This window comes from Scyliorhinus canicula, chromosome 2 (genome assembly GCF_902713615.1).
Source record: "Scyliorhinus canicula chromosome 2, sScyCan1.1, whole genome shotgun sequence".
Lineage (NCBI taxonomy): Eukaryota > Metazoa > Chordata > Chondrichthyes > Carcharhiniformes > Scyliorhinidae > Scyliorhinus > Scyliorhinus canicula.
In genome coordinates this window covers 14,828,966-14,849,632 of record NC_052147.1, presented here as the reverse complement: position 1 = coordinate 14,849,632, position 20,667 = coordinate 14,828,966, and the positions used below count along the sequence as shown (strand labels likewise).

The following is a 20,667-nucleotide window of genomic DNA, read 5'->3' as shown; positions in this document are numbered from 1 at the left end:
CGAGGGGTCAATTACTAGGGGGCATAGGTTTAAGGTGTGAGGGGCAAGGTTTTGAAGAGATGTACGAGGTAAGTTTTTTACAGAGGGTAGTGGGTGCCTGGAACTCACTGTCGGAGAAGGTGGTGGAAGCAGGGACGATAGGGACGTTTAAGGGGCATCTTGACAAATACATGAATAGGATGGGAAGGAATAGGATAGGCCCCCGGAAGTGTAGAAGATTTTAGTTTGGACAGCAGCATGGTCGGCGCAGGCTTGAAGGGCCTGTTCCTGTACTGTACTTTTCTTTGTTCTTTGTTCACCTCCCCTTGCACAGCTTCAATTACAACTCACCATGCAGGGTTTCAATCTTGCCTTCCGAGATTCCTTTCCGCTGGATATCCAAGCACATGCGAGCTTCACTTTCCAAACGCAATTTCAGATCTTTGGACGTTCCGAGCATAACACCACTTTTCCAAAGTGGTAGCTTTGCCCCTGCTATATACTTTGTGCAAGATATGCTACTCATTTGCTTCTTGCCAGGATGATCTTTAACTCGATGTTGATTAAAACTCGTAGTCTTCCAATTAAAGCAAATGCTTTATTGAGTAAAGTTAACAAATAAACTGTGAGTTTGTTCTCTCTCCAACACTTATGCTAGATGTTAAATAACCACTGTGCCTCCGATACACCAAGAGGGTCCTTTGGCTGATCGCGTCCACACCGGCCAACAAGTACCTATGTTGATGGAGGCAGACTCAATCGTGGGCTGTCAAAAGGGAATTGAATAATTATCTTAAGAGAAAAATATTTGCAAGGCTGCTAGGAAAGTGGGGGTGTCTGAATTGCTTTTGCAAAGGGAGCTAGCAGGAGTTAGGACAGGCTAAATGGCCTCGTCGACCATCCTCTGACTCTACCTAGTCCGCTTTGACGTTGCTGATCGTGCGCTTGAGACAGATGGGGCGAGATTCTCCGCAAATGCGGAGAATCGTAAAGGCTGCCGTGGGACAGGCCGTGACCCACGGCAGCCTTCACGGCCACTTCCGGGGCCGATTCTCCCCCCCGGGCGGGGCTAGGAGCGCGTCAAGGCCACACGTCAAGCGTCACGCCGCAGGTTGGACAACGGCAACCCGCGCATGCGCAGTTGCCGTCTTTCTCCTCAGCCGCCCGGCAAGACGTGGCGGATTGATCTTGCTGGGCAGCCGAGGGGAAAGAATGCATCTGCTTTGGATGCTGGCCCGACGATCGATGGGCACCGATTGCGGGCCTGTCCCCTCCCGAGCACAGTCGTGGTGACCCCGTGCCAATCGGGCCTCTAGATGCCCCAAACGGGCATCTGGCGCCCATTTCATGACGGCAATGAGCAGGTGTGTTTGCTGCCGTGTTGAAACGGGCGTGAAGGCCCCGCCGCTCGGCCCATCGGCCTCGGCGAATTGCCGCTTTCGTGGCGTGGGTCGGGCGTGGGGGGAGAATAGCGGGAGGGCATGAAAAATGTCGGGAGGCCCTCCCGCTATTCTCCCACCCGGCGTGAGGGGTAGAGAATCGCGCCCGGGTTTTTTGGCCCCTCCCGGCGGGAGGAAGGAAGGGGGGGCTGGGCTTCGCTACGCACGCGTACATCGGCAGGCCGGCCCAGACTCTTCCCTTCCCCTCCAGGACTGGGTGGGTCGCGTTGGCGCGCATGCGTGGCTGAGGAGTGGGTAGAGAGAAGAGCCTGGGCGCTCGCGCGACCCGCTGCGGTGGGATTGCGCACGTCGTTTCGAACGCGGTGACGTAAGGGGACGCCACGCCGGGCACGTCGAGCCGGCTGGCGCTGGCTGCGGCGGGTTTGTTGTTTTTGTCCGTCTGTCGCCATGTTGGGACCGGGCGCTTTGTTATAAAGACGGAGCGGGGATCGAGGGGGTGGGTGGGGGGGGTTTTGAAACGGAATAAAGGGGGTGGGTGGGTTAAAAAAAAAAAGTTGAGACGTGAAGAAATTAGTATCGGAGGAGGGCGGGGTGAGGCGGAGGAAAACCAGATCAATACGGCACGGAGGAGAAGGGGTGGAGAATTTCAGTGAGAGCGACTGATAATAAAGCTCGGGGCGCAAGGATGAGAGTGAACTTCGGCGACCGTTAGGGAAGGGAGAGTGCAAGTGGAACGGAGCCGAACCATGCCATAGTGAGTATCGTGTGCAGCGCCGGGGGAGAGGGAGACAGGAAGCCCCCGAGGCCACAGCCCCAGCCGGCCGGCCCCGCCGCCACAGCCCCAGCCGGCCGGCCCCGCCGCCACAGCCCCAGCCGGCCGGCCCCGCCGCCACAGCCCCAGCCGGCCGGCCCCGCCGCCACAGCCCCAGCCGGCCGGCCCCGCCGCCACAGCCCCAGCCGGCAGGCCCCGCCGCCACAGCCCCAGCCGGCCGGCCCCGCCGCCACAGCCCCAGCCGGCCGGCCCCGCCGCCACAGCCCCAGCCGGCCGGCCCCGCCGCCACAGCCCCAGTCGGCAGGCCCCTCCGCCACAGCCCCAGCCGGCAGGCCCCTCCGCCACATTCAGGCCCCTCTCAAACAAAAAAAACAACCCCCAAGTGGACTCGGTTTTAATCCCAATGTATCGTCGAGTTGCAGCGGGCTGCGCCTGGCTTCAGCAGAAATGGACGTGTCATTCTAATTTCTCCTTTACTTCTCCTCTACCGGCCTGTTTGGGTTGTTATGAGATTACAATTTTTAAAAATCAATTTGTTTGATGCTTAACGTGGTTTCTCCAACCCTCTCCAACAGGCTGTATTTTTAATTACTTGGACTTGGGTCGCACTACTTTGTGACCGGTTGGTGGTGGGGAATCCCCTCCAAGCACGGTTGCCCGTCTTTACAAACCGGCCTGCTTTAAATGACCGCCTTCCAACTGCAATTCACAAAGCCCAATTGTCAAAATTGTGCCTGTTGAGATACTATTTTCTTTTTTTCCTCTCTCTCTCTCTCTCTTCCCTCTCTTTCCCCCCCCCCCCCCCCCCCATTCTTATCGCACCCGATTGCCTTGTGTTAAATTTGATTAATTGGTGTTGGAGTGATCAAAATGGGGATCTCCACCTTCGGACATGTTAAAAGGATGACCTTGGTAATCAACTTTTTAATTCAGCAAGCAAGCAGTGCTATTTTGTGCTCTCTGGTTTTGCTCGGAAAACGCCCATGTGTAATCATTTTCAAATGTGAGCTTGCTTCATTTGGGGGACATGGTGAAACTTGGCTTTTGGCAGGAGAACTTTGCCCACCTTCAAATACCAGTTACTATTTTGATGTCTTAACAGAAACTATATTCCAATATTCACTTTATTTACTGGGAGTATCACTTTATTTACTGGGAGTAAAGGAATGTATATGTGTGAGAGGGAGAGATGGTAGCTACTACATACACTTTTATACTCTGTGAATGCTCTCTGGAAAGTCAATCTATAGTGGTAATTCACTGACATATAGGTACAGGAGTAGGCCATTCATCTCTTCGAGCCTGTCCTGCCATTCAGTGAGATCATGGCTGACCTGTGGCCCAACCTCATATACCTTTGGGCTAACCCCTTAATATCTTTGCTTAACAACAATCTATTTGTCTCCGATTTAAAGATTTCATAGAGTGACGTAGCCTACTGAAAGTAGCATGAAGACCTTGAATAAATCTCTTTTATAGATATTAGAAAGAAACAAATGTACATTTTAAAACTTGCAAATGCTAGAACTGAAATGAAGAATAATACTGGGAATGCATGGCAGGTCAGTCAGTATCAGCAAAGGAAAACAACGCGTTAACAGTTTTGGTGCAAATACCTTGCTTCGAACAGAAATGAGGTGAAGTAGAAGGGGAAAGGAGGTAAGAAGTTAACAGATACATGTGTAATAGCTGCCTTGGCAAAATTGAAGGGACGGTGGCAGTATAGTTACAGAAGGAATTATACAGTGATGTTCTTCAGGGCTCAGTATTAAGGCCACTACCCCTTTCTAAATTAAATTATCTGGACATTGGTATGCAGGGCATTTTTTCAACATTTTTCAGATGCACAAAATGCAGTAAATAACGAGAGGTTAGTAACAGACTACAGAAAGGCAAATGTGGGAAATGGACACTTGACAGATGAAATTTAACTCAGATTTGCTTTGGTAGGAAGAATGAGGATAGATGATGATGCAATTTTGAAGGGTATGCAGAAATAGTGACCTGGGTGTGAATATATCCAAATCTTTGCAGATGGAAATACAAGGCTATTAAACTAGCATTTGAGAGTCTTTCTTTTATTCATATAAGCACAAGAGTATAAACGTGGTTGGCCCTCAGCTGGAACATTGTGTCCAATTTTGGGCACTGCACTTTTTTTATGTTGCACTTTTTATGTTGCTTTAAAGTGGATGTAGAAGAGCTTTTACTGGAATGGAACCAGGGATGATGCACTTCAGTTATATGGAGAGCCTGGACAGGTTATGCTTAGAGCAATAAAGGTTAGGAGATTTGATTGAGGTGTTCAAAATCATGAATGCTTTTGCTGAGTAAATATAGAGGATCTGTTTCCAGTGGCAGAATGGGTAGTGACCAGCCAATATAGATTTAAGGTAAAGGACAAGCGAATCAAAGGTGGAATAAGGCCATTTTTTAAACATTTATTTGTGTAATCTGGAATGCATTGTCTCAGAGTGATAGAGGCAGAATAAAATAAATTACAGGGCTGTGTGGAAAGAGCCCAGGAGTGGGGACCAGTTAGAGAGCTTTACCAAAATGACAGCAAAGGGCCAAATGGCCTGTTCAGTATGATTCTATTATCTTGTATTTTGTGTTTGAAAATGTTTTATTGGTGTTTTGCATTGTACAGTAAAAAAGGAAGAGGAATCTGAGTTGCACATGTAACAGGCAATGCAACAACAGTAATAATGAGCAAGATTTGAGCCCCTCACTGTCACCGTGACTGGGGCTCCAATGTATTATCGTGTATAATAGAACAGCCTTAATGAATGTGACTACTTTAAAATGCAGGATGTTTTGCACAGAATTTGTAAAAGAAAGTGGTGCTTTGATGCAACGTGGGGAGAGTATACTAAGCTAGAGTTGGAAGAACAAAACTCTTGGGAGTTTTGGATGGTTATTAAAGGTCACGGATAGGGTGGGGTGAGGTCATGAAGTAGAATATTTTTTTAATTGGAGGATCAGAAAATTTACAGTGCAGAATGAGGCCAGATATGATAGATGTCTGATGGGTGGGAATTATAGATTAGGATACAGACAGACAGCAGATTTATTTTAAGATGTTCTGAAGCTTACGGTAGTTGGAGATTGTGTTGGGAATATAGAGTCCTCCATTTCGGCTTAAGTAAAATTCCTAGATTGTGAAGTGAAGGGCGGTTGCGTCACCGCACCAGGGACCCGGGTTCGATTCCCTGCTTGGGTCGCTGTCTGTGCGTTCAAGAGACAAAGGAAATGGTTTGTAGCAAGAAAGGATGCTAAGTTTATTCTTGCACTCAAGGATGATACTGAAGTATGTGGAATACTGGGTATTAAGGCCGAATAGTACTTGTTGCGGTCCAGCCAGATTGGCTAAGCTGATTCTGCGCCAGTTAGTGTCTTATCCCTTGGACTTGGAGCACAGATGAACCATACCAAGAGGCGCATGCATGATCGGTCTGTTTTCTTGTAAAACAATTTTTCAAAATGTGAAACAACTCGTAGACACAAACTACTGATGTTATGCTGATGGCCAAATAATGAATAGAGACATGGCGATCCACTGGATATAAATCAAAATAATAATTCAAAACTTTAATGAGGGTTAGAAAAATTGGTGGACTGTCTTTAAATAAATGCAGCCAGAAAATGCAATTGAAGACTTGATAAATTTACCAGATACTGAAAACAGTCGGAAAATTAATACGAATAGATGTTTTTAATTTGTTTTTTTGGAATGAAAATATACTCCATTCACTGGTGTTTCCTCATTTTATAAATTTTTTCTCAACATATTTCATAAGTGCATGGTATGGATTTGTAAAACCGAAAGTGAGATGTCCTATTGAGTAGTATGTAGGGAAGGCAACAGTTTCGGAGGAAGTCAGGAACACTCCAATTCATTGTTACTGCATGTGATTGTGTGCATTGATTATCTCCTGCAGTATTGTTATACAAATAAGACTTGAGTAGTCATGTGTGACCATGATTCTGTGAATAATATTACGTATGTGGGCTCATTGTTTTCAGGTTTCAATCCGATTTGTACAGATTTAAGTGAATTTTGAACAGAACGAACAGCGAAGAAGGAAGCAAGTTTTAAAAAAATATATTTATGGTTTTGCATTAAGTTCTAATATTCGGAAACTCGGGAACTTTTGTGCATTAACATTAGCAATGGATGTCCTTCAAGAAGAGTACGGTTCAGCAAAAATGTTACTTATTCACTTAAAGCTTTGCTTACTGAATTTTGTATGCACAGATTAGAAGCCTCCGTGGGAGGGTGTATCATTTATAATTTCCTTAGTGCCCAAAAGCTATTGAAAATACAATGAAAACTCCTTTTGTTTGGGTGATCCAACTCCTTAAGCAAATCGGCCATGATCTTATTGAATGGCAGAGCAGGCTTGATGGGCCTCATGCCCTACTCCTGTTCCTAATTTGTATGGGTTAAGGAGATGCCAGATTTGATTTCTGATCAAGGCTGAATTTGTTTATTTTCCCTAGGCTGGGGCTCAAATGTTACAAGTAGTGTTGTCATGTCTAGCTTGGGTAAGGGGAAATAGGGCAGCACGGTGGCTTAGTGGTTAGCACAACCGCCTCACGGCGCTGAGGTCCCAGGTTCGATTCTGGGTCACTGTCCGTGTGGAGTTTGCACATTCTCCCCGTGTCTGCGTGGGTTTCGCCCCCACAACTCAAAAAAAATGTGCAGAGTAGGTGGATTGGCCACGCTAAATTGCCCCTTAATTGGAAAAAATAATTGGGTAATCTAAATTTATTTTTAAAAAGATACGGGGAAATCGCCATGGATTTCTGTTCTTCAAGGCTATCCATTAGCCGCATTGGAGGTGAACCTGTTGATGGGATTAAACTTGGTTCTAATTCAGAAAGCGTCTATCATTGGGTGCGGTTGGGTAATAATTAATTTTCCAGCTACACAAGAATGAGCACTTTTAGTCATGGAATGGTACAGACCAGAATCTCTGTACAAGATATTCATATCTTCAAGAGCTGAGAAAATTGCAAGTGAAAAGCAGCAGTTTTTGATGAAAACCTGACTCTTTATTGACATGACTTTTTTTGCACGAAACCATGAAAGTTTAAATATAAAAAATGCACCCTTCACAATGAGGTTTATAAAATTATATATTTTTGACTTTAGCTTTAAAAGAATGGGATCATGTGGCCTGTTTTGAAACCTGACTGATCATAGAATTTACAGTGCAGAAGGAGGCCACTCGGCCCATCGAGTCTGCACCGGCCCCTGTAAAGAGCGCCCCACCCAAGCTCACACCTCCTACCTATCCCCGTAACCCAGTAACCCCACCCAACACTAAGGGCAATTTTGTACACTAAGGGCAGTTTAGTGTGGCCAATCCATCTAACCTGTACATATTTGTACTGTGGGAGGAAACCGGAGCACCCGGAGGAAACCCACGCAGACACGGGGAGAACATGCAGACTCTGCACAGACAGTGACCCAAGCCGGGAATCGAACCCTGGAGCTGTGAAGCAATTGTGCTATCCGCAATGCTACCGTGCTGCCCATTACTGACCGTAGCATTGGTGGTTTGATTATTCAAAATCAAAATAACACTTCAGTAGACTTTACTGAGAGGAAGGCGTAAGGTATTTACACTTGGAGACAATTGCACTAGTCTCTTTGTTACTCTTGAGTCTCCCAAAGTCCCAAAAGGGTGGTGTTGGTATTGGGTTGTAAACAGTTGCACTGTTAAACTGTTCATTCTCTTTTAAGATGAAAGAGTTGGTAGGAAGGATGGATAATTAGCATTTTTATCTGGATGGAAGGTTAGTGTGTTTCATGTTGCCATGGGGAAGAAGCATGAGGAAACCATTTTTGAGACCCGTTTACAGTCTTGCCTACAAATCGGTGAACAGAGGCAGCAGTTTTGTGTGGTCAGCAGAGAGGAACATCTGAAAATCGAAAACGCTGGATAAACTCAATACGTCTGGCAGTGTCCGTGGAAAGAGAAACCCAACTCTATATGACCCTTCTACAGAATTGAGACAAAAGGCTGCTTGACTTTGCTAGCTACCACATCCAGAAGAAGGAGTGAGATGGTCTCTTGTCGAAGAAACACGTCCTACAGCCGTTTACCGATTCTGGGAGATTTGTTTTGGCAAGGCCACGGTGAAAAAATAATAATCACAACACTCTCTTTACTCCTGGCTGTCGATTTAAGAAACTCTGTAAACTGAGGAAAGTGCCTGGAGACGGTCACTTGAAGTTACTACTTGGCAAAACAGGGATACAGGAACCCATTGGAAGCAGGGAGTAATTGTCGACTTTTTGCAAAAAGGACTCGTGATTCCTTGAAGAATAAGTACACAAGACCATAACTGGCCCCTCGAGTCTGCTCTGCAGATGGCTGATCTTTTTGTGGACTCCGCTTCACTTAACCACCCGCTCACTGTCATCTTTTATTCCTATGCTGTTTAAAAATCTATCTACCTTTGCCTTCAAAACATTTAACGAGCTAGCCTCAACTGCTTCACTGGGCCGGGTGTTCCACAGATTCATGACCCTTTGGGTGAAGTTCTTCCTCAACTCAGTCTTAAATCTGCTCCCATTTATTTTGAGGCTATGCCCCCTAGTTCTAGTTTCACCCACCAGTGGAAACATCTCCCTGCTTCTATCCTATCTATTCCTTTTATAATTTTATATGTTTCTATAATATGCCCCCCTCATTCTTCTACATTACAGTGCGTATAGTCCCAGTCTACTTAGTCTCTCCCCATAAGCTAATCCTTTCAACCTCGGAATCAACCTAGTGAATCTCCTCTGCACAATCTCCAGTGCCAGTACATCCTTTCTCAAGTAAGGAAAAGCTGCACACAGTACTCCAAGTGTGGCTTTGCCAGCATCCTATACAGCTGCAGCATAATCTCCCTGCTTTTAAACTCCATCCCTCTAGCATTGAAGGACAAAATTCCATTTGCCTTCTTAATTACTTGCTGTACCTGCAAACCATTTTTTTGCGATTATGCACAAGGACACCCGGGTCTCTCCGCACAGCAGCATGCTGCAATTTTTTACCATTTAAATGTTGGTTCATTTTGCTGCTGTTCCTACCAAAATGGATGACCTCGCATTTATCAACATTGAACTCCATCTGCCAGACCCTTGCCCACTCAAACTATCGATATCACTCTGCAGCCTTTTAGTTCCTCAGCACACATGACTCTACCACTCATCTGAGTGTCATCTGCCAACTTTGACACATTACACTTGGTCCCCAGATCACCTGGAGTTGACGGGTTGGTTTAGCACAGTGGGCTAAACAGCTCGCTTGTAATACAGAACAATGCCCACAGCGCGGGTTCAATTCCCGTACCGGCCTCCCTGAACAGACGGCAGAATGTGGCGACTAGGGGCTTTTCACCGTAACTTCTTGAAGCCGACTTGTGACAAGCTATTATTATTGTAAATTGTGAACAATTGCGGATCCAGCACTGATCCCTGAGGCACATCACTCGCCACTGATCGGCAATCAGGAAACCACCCATTTATCCCCACTCTTTACTTTCTGTCAGTTAACCAATCCTCTATCCATGCTAATACATTACCCATAACACCATGCGCCTTACTCTTATGCAGCAGTAGGGCAGCACGGTGGTGCAGTGGTTAGCACTGCTGCCTCACAGCGCCGAGTTCCCAGGTTCAAACCCGGCTCTGAGTCACTGACCGTGTGCAGTTTGCACATTCTCCCCGTGTTTGCGTGGGTTTTGGCCCCACAACCCAAAGATGTTGGTCACGCTAAATTGCCCCTTAGCTGGGAAAAAATGAATTTTGGTACTTACATTTTAAAAGGAAATCTTACGCAGCAGCCTTTTGTATGGCTACTTGTCGAATGCCTTCTGGAACGCCAGATACACCGCATCCATCGCGGTGTTCCCCATTGTCCACCGCATTCGGAATTTCCTCAAAGAATTCCATTAAATTAGTCAAACGTGACGTGCTTTTCATGAAACCATGCTGCGCCTGCCCAATGGGACAATTTCTATCCAGATGACTCACTATTTCTTCCTTATCAACAAATTCAAGCATTTTCCCCACTACAGAAGTTAAGCTAACCAGCCTATAGTTACCCGCCTTTTGTCCACTACCTTTTTTAAACAGTGGCGTCACATTTGCTGTTTTCCAATCTGCCCGAACGGTCCCAGAGACCAGTGAATTTTGGTAAATTACCGCGAGCGTATTTTATATTTCCCCCGCCACCTCTTTTCGCACACTGGAATGCATTCCATCAGGGCCAGGAGATTTGTCTACCTTTAGCCCCATTAACCTGCCCAACACTACCTCCTTAGTGATCGTTTCTCGGTCCTCACCTGCTATAGCCTCCTTGCCAACGATTATTGGCATGTTATTTGTGTCTTCCACTGTGAAGACCAACACAATGTGTTCAGTGCCTCAGCCATTTCCTCGTTTACTCCCACAAGGCCCAAAAGACGTGCTGTTAGGTTATTTGGACATTCTGAATTCTCCCTCAGTGTATCCGCACAGGCGCCGGAATGTTGCGAGTAAGGACTAAGTTGAATCCACCTTCCCATGTGCTAACCTGCTGCTTTGCTTCCCATTAACCATTTTACTTCCTGTAGTGTTGCCCCTGCCTCTTTCTCGCCCCCATGCCCGCCCCAAAACCCCACACTCGCTAGTTTAAAGACCCTGATGTGAAGATACTGGCGTTGGACTGGGGTGAGCAGGTTTGTATCAAATCACTAATTTCCTCAGGAGGAAGGAGCAGTGCTCCAAAAGCTAGTGATTTGAAACAAACCTGTTGGACTTTAATAACCTGGTGCTGTAAGACTTCTTACTGTAAAGACCTTGAGACCACCCTATTTATGAGAAGAGTAATCAAACAGAATGTTGGTCTGTGGTTTAAACTGCCTCACAAATGTTTAGTCGGTGCTTTTGGTCGTTTGATACAACAACATTTTTAAGGGCAGCACGGTGGCCTAGTGGTTAGCACAGCTGCCTCACGGCGCTGAGGTCCCAGATTCGATCCCGGCTCTGGGTCACTGTCCGTGTGGAGTTTGCACATTCTCCCCGTGTCTGAGTGGGTTTCACCCCCACAACCCAAAAATGTGCAGAGTAGGTGGATTGGCCACGCTAAATTGCCCCTTAATTGGAAAAAATAATTGGGTAATCTAAATTTATAAAAAAAAACAACATTTTTAAATTGTGAAATCTTGGCCTGTCATTCTTTCAGCTAACAACTGGAAAGTCAAATTTCTTAAGTATCGATCTCTCAAGGAGATCATAATATGTGTGGTTTGCACATGTTCATAAATAGTTTTTAGGACTGCTCTTTTGAACATCAGCAGATTTGTCATGTGGGGATATAGCCACGTGGGAATGAGAATATTATGCATGACAAATGTTGGACACAGCTTTTTTCATTTAGTGATGCTCCATATGTACTCGTGTTGTAATAGTGACATGTGTTTCTAATTTCTGACTCATCCCAGTGGAAGTGTTAATTGTACTTGAGAGGATATAATGCTCTTGGGTTAAAAAGTAACATTGGTTTGGGTTCATTTGCCCATGTTAATGCAAGCCATTCTGCATGATTACAATTACATGATCTCTGGTTTACCATGTTCAGTGACTGATCAAGCTGCGCGCTTTGCTGAGGCAGGTTTTATCTCAAAAGTTACATGAGGTCCTGTTGAACAGATTCATTCAGACTGTTAACTCGGCCAGTGAAATGACTCCCTTTTCATAGAATTTAAGCTAACCAACCACAGTTTTGAAATTAAATATTAGCGAAGATTAGAGACTCTTAACCATGAGTTTCACGCATTAAGATTCCTGGCATAAAAACAATGTACTGGCTAAACTCGGGTCTGGCAGTATCTGTGGAGAGAGAAACAGTTAGTGTTTCGAATCTAGTTTGATGAATGAGGAGTTGACCGTCTGCTGCGTTTTGCCAGGACTTTGTTTTTTTTATTTCGGATTTCGAGCATCCCCAATATTTGCTTTTATTTAAGAATCAAGGCATGTTAGGTTGGGTTGGTGACGTTTTAAGGGAGGTGGTAAGAAATTGATATTTTTGGCTTTTTCATTTAGATTTTCAGTTTTTACTGTTTGTTCCTAATCTAGGATTATGTACTCAGTTTGAAATGAACAAGAAGAAATGGCACTGGAGTAACATTATTGTCAATCAAGTGGACACTTTGGGAAACGTGGAGATATTGGAGCTAAATAAATGGGAGATTTCATTAGTGAAGTTCGAAAATGATTTGAGTGCCTATGTTGAAATAATAGTGTTTTTGATATATTTTGGGCATCAGCGAGTAACTATGCTGAATGTTTCATCAGGAGAATGAATACTCTATATATTTGTGTGAAAGTCAACCCCAAGACATTTGGGCAAAAAAGTAATTTTCCTTGTACTTCATGTAAAGATCAGCCCCTGTTTTTTGGGGAAATCAAATTATGTTTCAATTATTAATTACTTTTCTCTCTGCCAGTTTTAGCGGCCATCTCCCCGTCAATCAACAAGACTAATTTGTACCACATAATCTGTCATGGTGTCTTTGAGAAAGAATAATAAGTACACAGCTCAATTTAAACTGGAGAAAAGTGGTAGAATAGATTAATGAGCATTGGCAAACTTATTGTATTATCACCAGCAGAGCAATCCGACTCCATGCCCTCGGAGACGCAAAGAAAGATGATGATTCAGAATTTGCAGCTAGTAGTAGGCGGACCAGATTCATGAAATGGCAAAATTTGGCATTTATCAGAGAATGAAAATTTCACAGCGTTCGCCACCACTTGATAAAATCATCAAATTTCTCTGTTTGAGGGCAGCACGGTGGCGCAGTGGATTAGCCCTGCGGCCTCTCGGCGCTGAGGTCCCACGTTCGATCCCAGCTCTGGATCACTGTCTGGGTGGAGTTTACACATTCTCCCCGTATTTGCGTGGGTTTTGCCTCCACAGCCCAAAGATGTGCAGACTAGATGGATTGGCCATGCTAAATTGCCCCTTAATTGAAAAAAATGAGTTGGCTGCTCTAAATTTATAAAAAAAATATTTCACCGTTTGTCATCTGACATAGAATATGTATGGATTGGCCTGCGTTGGGATTATGGATGAAACATGAATTAACTTTGCACGGCCAGCAAATGAGATTACTGCAAAAATCATCCTTGTAAAGACACTGGCCATAAGAAGATATGGTTCTATCTTGTATTGCGAATGGCACAAAATTCAAATGCAAAGTTCACACCAGAGAAATTTCAGCAAGGTGTTGTCGCCCTACTCATGAAGGGCTGAATGGATGATGGCAGTTGCAAAAACTGGATGGGAGAAGTGTGGAATTTTATACCAGGTGCACTACCAAATGAAGAAAGTTTGTTCATCTGTCACATGTTCAAATCCCACCTATTGACAATCATAAGACCCTGACTGGGCAGAGGGAAGCCGGTTTAGCTCACTTGGCTAGACAGGTGGTTCGTGAAACCGAGCGAGCCCAGCAGAGTTGGTTGAATTCCCATACTGGCTGAGGCTATTTATGAAGGCCTGCCTTTTTAATCTTGCCTCTCGCTGGAGGTGTGGTTATCCTCTGGTCAAATCACCTCTTTCCACCAAACGCAGCCTATGGTCATCTGGGACTATGGAGACCCCTTTACCTTGCAAAGGGAGGCCATTCGGTCCATCAAGCTGCACTAACCCTTCTAAAGAGCACCCTTGCCCCCACTCTTTTAGATACTAAGGTGCAATTCAGCAGAGCTAATCCGCCTACCCTGCAGATACTGAGTGAATGTGCAAACCAACAACAACTTTGTCCTTATTTCCAACAGTCACATGTGTCGTTCAGTCCTTGAATATATGTATTAATAAAACTCCTCATGGTCCGCATCTGAAAGATGTGGAACAACCGATGTCGGATGGCGAAAAAGCATACACAAAAGGCGGAAATATGCCAGCATCCTTAAGATTATACCAATGGACCATAGACCATGGAATGAACTTTGATCCCCATATTGTCAAAAATAATTTCTAAAATATGGAATAATGATGTACTAAGGTGCTCAATGATTCTGCGGATTATTTGTAAAATGATGCCAAAGATTCTAGTCCACTGATGATGGTATGCAACCAGGCTATTGGGAATAATTGTTCAGTGATTTCCAAGGATTCCAGTGTGAAGCGTTGTTAATTTATTATGGTATATATTTATATTGTGTTGGATGAAATGTATATTGGTTGTAATGTTACAAAATAAATGTTGGAGAATTAATACAAACTCATTAGTGTTGGTTTTCTTTCTTTATTCCATAATGGCAGTGATTTTTAAACCCATTCCAGCCTGCATGTCATTGCTCAACTATTATGCGTGTAAATGTTGACCCCTAACTTTTGCCCTCAATTTGACTTTTACACAAGTATGTATTCTTTTATTCATTCATTCATGGGATGCGCACATTGCTGACTAGACCTGCATTTGCTCATCTCTTATTGCACTCGAAGGCGCTCGTAAGCTGCCTTTTTGAACCATTGCATTTATGTTGGCTAGGTACACCAACGGTGCTGTTAGGAGAGAGTTCCAGGATTTTGACCCAGCAACAGTGAAGGAATAGCAGTATGTTTCCAGGTCAGGATGGTGTGCAGCTTGGAGGGGAATTTGCAGGTCGTGGTGTTCCCATGCATCTGCTGACCTTGTTCTTCAGCCGTGGGTTTAGAAGGTGCTGTCAAAGGATCCTTGAGTTCCTGCAGTGCACCTTGTAGATGTTAAACATTGCTGTAACCTGTGTCGGTGGAGGAGGGAGTGCATGTTTGTGGGTGGGATACCAATCAAGTGGGTGGCTTCATCCTGAATGCTGAACACCTTGAGAGTATTGTTGGAGCTGCAATCATACAAGTAAATGGAGTGTACTCCTGACTTATAAACATTGTAAAGTCTATAATCGTGCATGACTGTTTTTTCCTTTTCAGTTCTTGTTTAAAATAGAAAGCTAAAAACATGATACAAGAGCTAACGTGTAGCTGGCTGCTGTTCTGTCTCTGAGGATCCTGTTTTATTCTGTTCCTGAGTTTCTTGACTGTCACGTAGAACCAAACTTGTTTTCCCCAAACTTGTTTTCCAAATGTTGCTGTGAAAATTACATTTCCTGCCACGGCAATGCTTTGCAGCTAGCTGCAGCTGAAATCCTTTAAATTCATATATAAGCTTAAAATGTAATCATGTACAACATTGTTTTTATTAGATAATTACTTTTGACTTGCTAATAGGATTGCTGGCTGTTGCAAATGTTCTTTGTGGTTGTGCATCAATTCATTTGTTTTCTGTTGTGCTTGCACCTTCTGTTGTTATCCTGCCCTACCTTTCCAGCTGGTGTCAAGTTGACTCGCTTGGAGAGTATTTTGGGAAAATGCATTCACCATCAGATAATGTAATTTCTTGATGTATGCTGGATGAGTAATTTTAGTATAGACTGCTCTTGTGCATCCAAGGTTGTTGGTTTCCTTTGCTGGACATTGCTATTTGTTTGTGAAACTGTTCCAATATGCATTATACCTCGCATCCAGCCAATTTTACAGGAAGATCATAAATATGTTGATTTCCAAGGACCATCTAGCTTCCTGCTCAGGATGTTAGCTATATTAATTTTCAATTTTATTAGCTGTTTATTGCAAGCGTATGCTGCCATTCTATCTTGGATACAGTACGAATAATTTGCCATTATACATGTGCCATACACAGCAGCTGCAAATGGAAGCAAAACTAGGGTGGGAAATCATTTTTGAAATTCCATCAAATGACAGCCTCACCGACATCAAAATGCCTAATCTTCATCAAACCTGTAATATTCACTGATGTCTGGAAGAGGGAATTACTCCATAAATGTTAAATCTTGTCATTTAAGAGTTTAACCACTTCCCCATGATATTCAGTGACATTACCGTTGCCGAATCTCACATTGGACCAGCTGCAAATACTGCGGCTGCGTGAGCAGATCATCGGCTGAGCGTTCTGTAGAGAGTAGCTCACCTTGATTCCCCAAAGACCCTTCATATCCAAGGCAGAAGTCAAACGTGACCGAGCACTCCCCACTTGTCTGGATAGGTGCAGTTCTAGCAACACTCAAGAAGCTCAGCACTATCCTGGACAAAGCGGCCTGCTTGACCGGTATTTCTTCCACAACCAGTGCACATTGGGAGCATGTGTACAACGTAGTACCTTGCCAAGGCTTCTTCGACAGCACCTTCAAGGGCCACAGGCATATTAAGGGGCAGCACAATGGTTAGCACTGGTGCCTCCACGTCAGGGACCCAGGTTCAATTCTGGCCTTGGGTCACTGCCTGTATATTCTCCCTGTGTCTCTATGGGTTTCCTCTGGGTGCTCTGGTTTCTTCCCACAGTCCAAAGATGTGAGAGTTAGGTGGATCGGCCATGGCAAATTGTCGAGGGACGTGGAGGTTAGGTCAATTCTGGAACGCTTCCTGACAACACTGAAACAACCATTTCCGGTACAGGCTTGGAGGGCTGAAAGGCCTGTTCCTATGGTGTTGTTCTTTGTAATACTACAAGGACTGCAGCAGTTCAGGAAAGCATGTAACCACTGTCTGCTCATCGGCAATGAGGAATGGGCAGGGATATCCATATCCCTTGAATAAAATAAGTGTCTTTAATGTCTTTGTTTCAGTTGGTGAACTTCATTGTGAAACAATATTACTTGATGCTAAACATACTTCATTCATTGAATGAGTTAAATCATTTTGATTTATTCAGAGACCATATGAATATAACTATTGCTGCTCCAATCTGAAATGTTGCTGCAGGCATTTAAAGTATTCAATTACTATATTGTTTGACATTTTTTCTGTTTTGTTCCACAGCCCTGCTGCAAATCAAGGATCTCTGCAGCCACAGTCACACAAACATTATGGTATTACATCTCCAATTAGTTTGGCTTCACCAAAAGAAAATGATTATGTGCTTACTCAGAAACTCATTGAAGCATTGAAACCTTTTGGAGTCTTTGAAGAGGAAGAGGAGCTGCAGCACAGGTGAATCTTACAGGAAACAGACACAATTGGGAAGATATTCAGCCTTCAGTAGTCTTTGTTTTCCCTGATTTTCAGTAAAGTTTTAATATATTTATTCATTTGGCTGGTCTTTATTTTACATACAGATCAGGGAAGAGTTGTGGCATCCTCCAGGAACAGATGCCCAGTGCCCTACTCAATCTTCTGACCATTATAAATGTTTCCGTCTCCACATACCAACGCAACATTCTTGTCTGTTTGTGGGCTTGGAAATTTCTGTGAAACATCTAGGATGTCATTCTTTTACAAATTGCCCACCTAATGTGCATGTGACTGTTCCAACTTGTCTGAATGTAAGAACTTGCTCTGCTTACATCCTCAGTGCTGGTGATAAAGGAGAGGACTAATTGGCCATTGTTCTGTGCGTCATTGTTCCAGAAAACACCAGATCTTATTAGCTTGTGGAGCTAGGAAATGAATATGCACAAAAATAGAGGGATAGGCCATTTTGTTCTGTGGCCATCTCTTTTGTACATCCACCTCTGAACCATATTACCAATCTTGTCCTAGAACAAACTGAGCACTCTGTAATATGCTGAAGCCATCACTAATGGTACGTTTTTCTAAAGTTAAATGAAAAGGTTCACAAGAATCCCTCCAATATCAGGGCACTGTGGCTGCGGTGTAATCTATCTGGGGATACATAGAAAAGCGCTAGCTTTGACAAAAGACTTATCTAGACGCAGAGTATTAGCTCCCTTCTCTCTCCAGAGATGCTGTCAGACCTGCTGAGATTGTCCAGTATTTTCTGTTTTTTGTAGGAAAGTAGGCAGGTTAGCCCCTGAAGCTTGTTGCATCTTTGAATGAGATCATAGCTTATTTGTGACCTAATTCCATAATTTTGACTTTGTCCCATATGTCCTAATACTTTTCCTTAAACCCATCAATCTTGGTTTTAAAATTAGCAATTAATTTGGCATAAATTGTCATTGTGGAAAAGAGATCCAAACATCTTGTATGGAAGCGTTTCCTAATTCTGAAAAGTTAGGTTCTAATCTTTGGAATATGTCCTGTACCCACAACAACTGGAAAATCGTTAACTGTTCTCTTCAATATCTTGAAAACATAAATCAAAATTGACATAAGCAAATTTGCCAGTGGCATTCTAAGCCGTGGGGATGGAAGCATAAAGTTAAAAATATAGTAATAGATTAAATGAATGGGCAGAGTAGTAGCAAATGAATTTCAGTGGGAAAATGTGAGGCTGTTCACTTTTAACCTGAAAAGGACACCACCGAGCACTTTCTAAATGGTGAAAACTTGGAACAGTGGAGCTCCAGGTGCACAAATCACATGTCACGCATAATTAAATGTCATGAGAATAATCAACGTCTAATGGAATGCTGGTCTTTACCCTTTAAATTCCAAGAGTTACAGCCCGAGTTTACATTTCTTCCTGCAATTTAACTCCAGGTATGTTTCTGAACGCCGGTTCAAGAAAACAGCTCAACACCGTCTTCTCGAGGGCAAGTAAAGAGTGATGACAAATGCTGGCCTTGCTAGCAATGCTCACATCAAATGCAAGAGTAAGAAAATTCTAGTAAATATACACTTTGTTTCCTGCTGGACCAGTGTATCTAGCTAAAGGTGATGCCCAGAACTTTAAGGTGAACAGTTGAGGCTCCAACACAGATTCTTGCAAGGCACCACTAAATCACAGCCTACCAATTACTGGACCTCCCTACTTATCTCCTGCTCCGCAGCTAATTTCTGAGCCAGGTCAATAATCTGTCCTCCATTCTATGAAACTTGCCTATATGTCTCTTACAAGGGACTTTTATCAGATGCTTTCTGGAGGTCCATATAAATAACCATAGATTTTCTCTTGTCATAATTTGATTGGATTCATCTGATATGACCTACCATTTACGAGTCCAGTGTAGCTCTCTGAGCAACATGACGTTTTCAGTCACTGTCCTTATACTTAACCTAACACCTGTTGTTCAGAAATACATTAACTGAGCTATAATTCTCTGGTACTACTTGCTTTTATGGAGAAGAATGTATGCAAATTTGAAATCTAAAGGAATGGCTTCTGAAGGGAGAGAACTTTGGAGGACTGTTTCTCGGACATCTGCAATGTTCTCAACCTATTTCCTGTAAAACCTTTTTGAGGTGGAAATGATCACAGCCATTGTTTTCTTCATTACTGTGACTTTGCTTATGGTAAGATTGGTGAGTCACTCCGATTCCATAGAACATTGCTAACCTCTTTCATGTAAATACTGATGCAAAGCAATAATTTTAACATTGGCCTCTTATTTTCATTGACAATCACCATGATCAATTTTCAAAGGAACTCCACATTGTTCCTGACTCCAGATTATTTTATAAAGTATAGACTGGAGTAACATGGCACGAGGCCAATTGACATCAAATCTATCCCCGTGGAGCAATCCAGTCAGTCCCCCATCCCCACCGCTTGATCCCAATAGTCTTTTACTTCGAATTTGTTTGAAATCATTGCTTATTTTCACTTCCACCACCTCGTGAGCAGGGGGTTTCCAGCAAATTTCACTTGCTGCGTTTAACAAAAAAAGTCCCCCAGGGAGAATCGATGGCGGGTTCCTGAGTTGGCACAGGGCAGGTGTTAGGTGGTTGAGGGACCTGTTTGTAGATGGGAAGTTTGCGAGCCTGGGTGAGTTAGAGGGGAAGTTCAGGCTCCTCTCCCCCCCCCCCCCCCCCCCCCCCCCCCCCCCCCCCCCGGGAACAATTTTAGGTGCATGCAGGTAAGGGTGTTTGGGGCAGCACGGTGGCGCAGTGGGTTAGCCCTGCAGCCTCACGGCGCCGAGGTCCCAGGTTCGATCCCGGCTCTGGGTCACTGTCCGTGTGGAGTTTGCACATTCTCCCCGTGTTTGCGTGGGGTTTCGTCCCCACAACCCAAAGATGTGCAGGCTAGGTGGATTGGCCATGCTAAATTGCCCCTTAATTGGAAAAAAATGAATTGGCTACTCTAAATTTAAAATAAAAAATAAAATAAAAGGTAAGGGCGTTTGCCAGGCAGCAGGTGGCGGTGTTCCCTCTGTTGCCCCCGCGTGGGGTCCAGGACAGGGTTCTCTCGGGGGTGTGGGGTTGGAGAGGGGAGGATTTCGGACATGTACCAAGTGATGCAGGAGGTAGACGAGGCCTCGGTGGAGGAGCTGAAGGGTAAATGGGAAGAGGAGCTGGGTGAGGAGATTGAGGAGGGGACGTGGGCGGATGCTCTGGAAAGAGTGAACTCTTCTTGTGCGTGGCTTAGCCTCATACAGTTCAAGGTGCTACATAGGGCTCATATGACCGGGACGAGGATGAGTAGGTTCTTTGGAGGCGAGGACAAGTGTACTAGGTGCTCGGGGAGCCCAGCGAACCATGCCCATATGTTCTGGCCATGCCCAGTGCTGGGGGAATTTTGGAAGGGGGTAGCAAGCACGGTGTCGAGGGTGGTAGGATCCAGGGTCAA

The 20,667-nt window shown here is 44.3% G+C and overlaps 1 protein-coding gene across 1 annotated transcript in view; it reads left to right on the top strand.

The window, feature by feature from the left end:
• The first annotated feature begins 1,916 nt into the window (after positions 1–1,916).
• LOC119950926 (poly(A) polymerase alpha-like) overlaps positions 1,917–20,667 on the top strand; it is an 83,221-nt gene continuing 64,470 nt past the window's right edge. The window contains 2 exon segments of the mRNA XM_038773892.1: positions 1,917–2,133; positions 17,019–17,189. Coding sequence (XP_038629820.1) covers positions 2,126–2,133; positions 17,019–17,189 — 179 coding nt within the window. The 5' untranslated portion in view covers positions 1,917–2,125.